Source organism: Calidris pugnax, unplaced genomic scaffold (assembly GCF_001431845.1).
Source record: "Calidris pugnax isolate Ruff unplaced genomic scaffold, ASM143184v1 scaffold77, whole genome shotgun sequence".
Taxonomy (NCBI): domain Eukaryota; kingdom Metazoa; phylum Chordata; class Aves; order Charadriiformes; family Scolopacidae; genus Calidris; species Calidris pugnax.
In genome coordinates, this window is record NW_015090788.1 from 274,298 (window position 1) to 280,789 (window position 6,492).

Sequence of the window (6,492 nt, forward strand, 5' to 3'; positions counted from 1 at the left end):
CCTCACCTACCCCCCTGATTTTGAGAAGTTTTGGCAGGCGGCGCGCAGCAACCCCCACGACTTCACTGCCTGGACCGAGCTCCTCCAGTACGTCGAGCAGGAGGTAATTAAAATCTTCATTAAGATACTCTGGGCCTGTTAAAATATTAATTAAAATTCACCCTGATCCCCCCCCCGACCATTAAAACCTTCGTTAAAACTCACCCCAAGTCTCCAGCCCCGTTAAAACCTTCGTTAAAACTCACCCCGAGTCTCCAGCCCCATTAAAATCTTCGTTAAAACTCACCCCAAGTCTCCAGCCCCGTTAAAACCTTCGTTAAAACTCTGCCTGAGCCACCGGCCTCGTTAAAACCCTAATTAAAACTCACCCTGCCATAAACCACATAGAATCCTCCACCGCCCCCAGGGCTCCTTTTCCTCGTCATGGGGGTAATTGCTCCTGTGTAATTATTAACTTCGAATAATAAATGGGTTATTAGAAGACCCCGATATTAAGCTGCTGTTGGGATTGGGGATAAAAATGCCTGGTTTTTACCCCAAAAAAGAACCACCTCTTCGCCGCCCGCAAAGCCTTCGACGCCTTCTTCGCGCACTACCCCTACTGCTACGGCTACTGGAAGAAATATGCCGACATGGAGCGGCGCTTCGACTGCGGCCGGGAGACCGAGGAGGTCTGATGTTTTGGGGTGTCCCCCCATTTTTCCCTCTTTGATGGGCTGACGGGGGTGTTTTGGGGGGTCCCTGTGCTGTTTTGGGGTGTCCCTCCCTAGTTTTCCCCTCTTTGCTGGGCTGACAGGGGTGTTTTGGGGGTCTCTGCGCTGTTTTGGGGTGTCCCTCCCTAGTTTTCCCCTCTTTGCTGGGCTGACAGGGCTGTTTTGGGGGGTCCCTGTGCTGTTTTGGGGCGTCCACCCCCAGGTTTTCCCCTCTTTGATGGGCTGACGGGGGTGTTTTGGGGGTCCCAGTGCTGTTTTGGGGCATCCCCCCCAGGTTTTCCCCTCTTTGGTGGGTGGACGGGGGTGTTTTGGGGGTCCCTGTGCTGTTTTGGGGTGTCCCCCCCCTGTTTTCCCCTCTTTGGTGGGCTGACAGGGCTGTTTTGGGGTGTCCCCCCCAGGTTTTCCCCTCTTTGATGGGCTGAAGGGGTATTTTGTGGGTCCCTGCGCTGTTTTGGGGTGTCCCTGAGCTGTTTTGGGGCGTCCCTCCCCTGTTTTGCCTTCTTTGATGGGCTGACGGGGCTATTTTGGGGTGTCCTCCCCCTCTTTGGTGGGCTGACAGGGCTGTTTTGGGGTGTCCTCCCCAGGTTTTCCCCTCTTTGATGGGCTGACGGGGGTATTTTGGGGGTCCCTGTACTGTTTTGGGGTGTCCCTGTGCTGTTTTGGGGTGTCCCCCCCCAGTTTTCCCCTCTTTGATGGGCTGATGGGAGTGTTTTGGGGGTCCCTGCACTGTTTTGGGGTGTCCCTGTGCTGTTTTGGGGTGTCCCCCCCCAGGTTTTCCCCTCTTTGATGGGCTAACGGGGGTGTTTTGGGGGTCCCTGTGCTGTTTTGGGGTGTCCCCCCCTAGTTTTCCTCTTTGATGGGCTGACGGGGGTATTTTGGGGTGTCCCTGTACTGTTTTGGGGTGTCCCTGTGCTGTTTTGGGGTGTCCCCCCCCTGTTTTGGGGCATCCCCCCCCAGTTTTCCCCTCTTTGATGGGTTGACAGGGCTGTTTTGGGGCATCCCCCCCGCTTTTCCCCTCTTTGATGGGCTGATGGGGGTGTTTTGGGGGTCCCTGCGCTGTTTTGGGGTGTCCCCCCCAGGTTTTCCTCTCTTTGATGGGTTGATGCCGGTGTTTTGGGGTGTCCTCCCCCTGTTTTGGGGCGTCCCCCCCCTGTTTTGCCCTCTTTGATGGGTGGACAGGGGTGTTTTGGGGGTCCCTGCGCTGTTTTGGGGTGTCCCTCCCCGTTTTCCCCTTTTTAATGGGCAGAAGGGGGTATTTTGGGGATCCCTGGGGTGGTTTTGGGGGTCCCTGGGGTGGTTTTGGAGGGTCTTGGGAGTGGTTTTGGGGGTCCCCGGGGTGGTTTTGGGGTCCCTGAGGTGGTTTTGGGTTCCGGGGGTGGTTTTGGGGCTCTCGGGGTAGTTTTGGGGTCCCCAGGGTGGTTTTGGGGGTCTCCAGGCTGTTTTTGAGGGGTTTCCATCCCATTCTACTCCATTTTTGTCGGCAAAATGAGGTTTCCAAACCATTTGAGGGTCTTTTCTCTCCCATTTCCATCCCTGTTGGAGGCGTTTTGGGTTGTTTCACCCCATTTTTTGGCGCGGGGCTGAGTCCCCCGACCCTTTGGGGGTGGTGGGGGGGGGGGGAAAATACCCCGTGGAAAATAATATCTGAGATATTAAAATATCCTGGGGGTAAAATATCCCAGTGGAAAATATCCTGGGGGTAAAATATCCTGGTGGAAAGTACCCCCAGGGCAAAATATCCCGGTGGAAAATATCCTGGGGTAAAATATCTCTGTAGAAAATACTCCTGGGGGCAAAATATCCCGTGGAAAATACCCCCAGGGCAAAATATCCTGTCCCCCCCCAATTTCCAGGTGTTTGAGCGGGGGCTCCAATCCATCCCCCTCAGCATGGACCTGTGGATTCACTACATCTCCTACCTCCAATCCACCCTGGACATGAATCTCCCCGAATCCATCCAAAAAATCCGGGGGTAGGTGACGGGGGGGAGGAGGTTTGGGGGGGGGTCCAGAGGTGGCGTTATATCCCACCCCCCTTTGTTTTTTCCCCCCCCCCACAGTGTTTTCGAGGCGGCGGTGGCGGCGGCGGGGATGGATTTCCGCTCGGATAAACTCTGGGAGCTCTACGTGGAGTGGGAAAGGGAACAGGGGGACCTTCGGGCCGTCACCGGCATCTACGACCGCGTCCTCTCCATGCCCACCCAGCTCTACAACCACCACTGGGAGAAGTGAGTACCCCCCCGGGATGAGAAATGCCCCCCCTGGCACGAGAAATACCCCCAGGTAGAAAAATACCCCGTGGAAAATAATATCTGAGATATTAAAATATCCTGGGGGTAAAATATCCCAGTGGAAAATATCCTGGGGGTAAAATATCCTGGTGGAAAGTACCCCCAGGTGGGAAAATGCCCTGTGGAAAATAGTATCTGAGATGGTAAAATATCCCGGGGGTAAAATATCTCGGTGGAAAATACTCCTGGGGGCAAAATACCCCGTGAAGGATACTCCTGGGGGCAAAATATCCTGGTGGAAAATACCCCCAGGGCAAAATATCCTGGTGGAAAGTACCCCCAGGTGGGAAAATGCCCTGTGGAAAATAGTATCTGAGATGGTAAAATATCCCGGGGGTAAAATATCTCGGTGGAAAATACTCCTGGGGGCAAAATACCCCGTGAAGGATACTCCTGGGGGCAAAATATCCTGGTGGAAAATACCCCCAGGGCAAAATATCCTGGTGGAAAGTACCCCCGGGGTAAGATATCCCATTGGAAAATACCCTGGGGGCAAAATATCCCTCTGGAAAATACTCCTGGGGGTAAAATATCCCTGTGGAAAATATCCTGGGGGTAAAATATCCCCGTGGAAAATACTCCTGCGGGTGAAATACCCCATGGAAAATACTTCTGGGGGCAAAATATTCCATGGAAAATATTCTGGGGGTAAAATATCCCGTGGAAAATACTCCTGGGGGCAAAATATTCCAGTGGAAAATATTCTGGGGGTAAAATATCCCATGGAAAATACCCCCAGGGTAAAATACCCCATGGAAAATATTCCTGGGGGCAAAATATCGCGGTGGAAAATACCCCCAGGTGGGAAAATACCCTATGGAAAATAATATCTGAGATGGTAAAATGTCCCGGGGGTAAAATATCGCAGTGGAAAATACCCCTGAGGGCAAAATACCCCGTGGAAAATACCCCTGAGGGCAAAATATCCTGCTGGAAAGTACCCCCAGGGCAAAATATCCCTGTGGAAAATATCCTGGGGGTAAAATATCCCCGTGGAAAATACTCCTGCGGGTGAAATACCCCATGGAAAATACTTCTGGGGGCAAAATATTCCATGGAAAATATTCTGGGGGTAAAATATCCTGGTGGAAAATACCCCCAGAGTAAGATATCCCATTGGAAAATACCCTGGGGGCAAAATATCCCTGTGGAAAATACTCCTGGGGGTAAAATATTCCGTGGAAAATATCCTGGAGGCAAAATATCCCGTTGGAAAATACCCCCAGGGTAAGATATCCCATTGGAAAATACCCTGGGGGCAAAATATCCCTGTGGAAAATACTCCTGGGGGTAAAATATTCCGTGGAAAATGTCCTGGGGGCAAAATATCCTGGTAGAAAATACCTCCAGGGTAAAATATCCCTGTGGAAAGTACCCCCAGGGCAAAATATCCCCATGGAAAATACTCCTGGGGGCAAAATATCCCGGTGGAAAATACCCCCGAGGGCAAAATACCCCATGGAAATAACATTAGGGGTAGAAAATGCCCCCCCGGGGGCAAAATATCCCCAGGGGAAAGTACCCGGGGGGCAAAATACCCCCCCCAAAAGTGCCCCCGGGGGCAAAACACCTCCGGGGGCAAAATATCCCAGGGGAAATACCCCCTGGGGGCAAAATATCCCGGTTGAAAATACCCCCAGGGCAAAATACCTCATGGAAATAACATTAGAGGTAGTAAAGTACCCCCCAGGGGCAAAATATCCCCAGGGGAAAGTACCCGGGGGGTATTTTGCCCCCCCAAAAGTGCCCCTGGGGGTAAAAATACCCCCCCAAAAGTGTCCCTGGGGGCAAAACACCCCCAGGGGCAAAATATCCTGGGGGAAAATACCACCTGGGGGCAAAATATCTCCAGGGAAAATCCCCCTGGGGGCAAAATATCCCTGGGGAAAATGCCCCCGTGGCTAAAATACCCCCAGGAAGTACCCCCGGGGTAAAATATCTCTGGGGAAAACACCCCTGGGGGCAAAATACCCCTGCAGGAATTACCCCTAGGGGCAAAACACCCCCAAGGGCAAAATATCCCTGCGGAAAATGCTCAGGGGGGGGGCAAAATATCCCAGAAAATACCCCCAGGGAGATTAACTACCCCCCAGAAAATACCCCAGGGGGGTGTTTAGACCCCGATGTCTGTTCCTCCCCCCCCCCAGGTTCAAGGAGCACGTTCTCCACAACCCCCCCAAGGACATTTTGTCCCCAGAGGAACTTCTGTGGGTCCAGTCCAAACTGGCCACCGACCCCGTCCCCAAACCCCCGGAGCCGGAGGGGACGGAAGCGCCGCCGGGGGAGGATCTGCCCCCCGGGGTGGAGGGGAAAGGGGGGGCCTCTGATACCCAGGTAAGCACTTAAATTGAAATTTGGGGGGGTTGTGTGAAGGTTTTGGGGTCTCACCCACCTCCTGATTGATTTCCAGGAGGATTTGGATCAGGAGAAGATCCGGGAGCTGGTGATTTCCATGAGGCAACAAATCTACGCGCAAAACGAGGCGGAAGTCAGCAAACGCTGGAATTTCGAGGATGGGGTAAGTCAAAAGAAGGTGTGAAACCCCCCCAGGATTGAGTTCTTCCCCCACCCTAACGAAACGTTGATGCCACCACCCCCTATTTGAATTTTTTTGGGGTAGATCAAGCGTCCCTATTTCCACGTGAAGCCGCTGGAGCGGGCGCAGCTGCGGAACTGGCGGGATTACCTGGATTACGAGATCGCCGCCGGCTCCCACGAACGCACCATCGTCCTCTTCGAGCGCTGCGTCATCGCCTGCGCCCTCTACGAGGAGTTCTGGATCAAGGTGAGACCCTTCCTCCACCCCTACCCATCTGAGGACCAGCTGGATCCCATCTCCCCCGCCAAAATACTCTTATCGCCCCAAAAAAGCTCATATCGCCCCAAAAAAACTCATATCGCCCCCAAAAAACCTCACCTCCCTCCCAAAAAAACTTCATATCCCCCCAAAAAACCCTCATATCCCCCCAAGAAACCTTACCTCCCTCCTAAAAAAACTCATATCCCCCCCAAAAAACTCAAATCACCCCAAAAAACCTCATATCCCCCCAAGAAACCTTACCTCCCTCCTAAAAAAACTCATATCCCCCCCAAAAAAACTCAAATCCCCCCAAAAAACCTCATATCCCACCAAAAATACTCACCTCCCTCCTAAAACACCTCACCTCCCTCCTAAAAAAACTCATATCCCCCCAAAAAAAACTCAAATCCCCCCAAAAAACCTCATATCCCACCAAAAATACTCACCTCCTCCCTCCTAAAAAACCTCATATCCCCCCAAAAACACCTCATATCCCCCCAAAAGACCCTCATATCCCCCCAAAAAACTCATATTCCCCCAAAAAAACCTCACCTCCCTCCTGAAAAACCTCACCATCCCCCCCCAAAAACTCATATCCCCCAAAAAAACCTCACCTCCCTCCCAAAAAACCTCACCTCCCTCCCAAAAAACCTCACCTCCCTCCTAAAAAACTTCATACCACCCCACCA

At 52.6% G+C, this 6,492-nt stretch overlaps 1 protein-coding gene across 1 annotated transcript in view; it reads left to right on the forward strand.

The window, feature by feature from the left end:
• Positions 1 to 6,492, forward strand: part of LOC106902774 (pre-mRNA-processing factor 39-like) — a 12,405-nt gene that overhangs the window by 695 nt on the left and 5,218 nt on the right. The window contains exons 2-8 of the mRNA XM_014966563.1: positions 3 to 103; positions 546 to 671; positions 2,567 to 2,685; positions 2,773 to 2,940; positions 5,151 to 5,337; positions 5,414 to 5,521; positions 5,624 to 6,106. Of these exons, the coding sequence (XP_014822049.1) occupies positions 3 to 103; positions 546 to 671; positions 2,567 to 2,685; positions 2,773 to 2,940; positions 5,151 to 5,337; positions 5,414 to 5,521; positions 5,624 to 6,106 (1,292 nt within the window). The remainder of the gene's footprint in view (positions 1 to 2; positions 104 to 545; positions 672 to 2,566; positions 2,686 to 2,772; positions 2,941 to 5,150; positions 5,338 to 5,413; positions 5,522 to 5,623; positions 6,107 to 6,492) is intronic.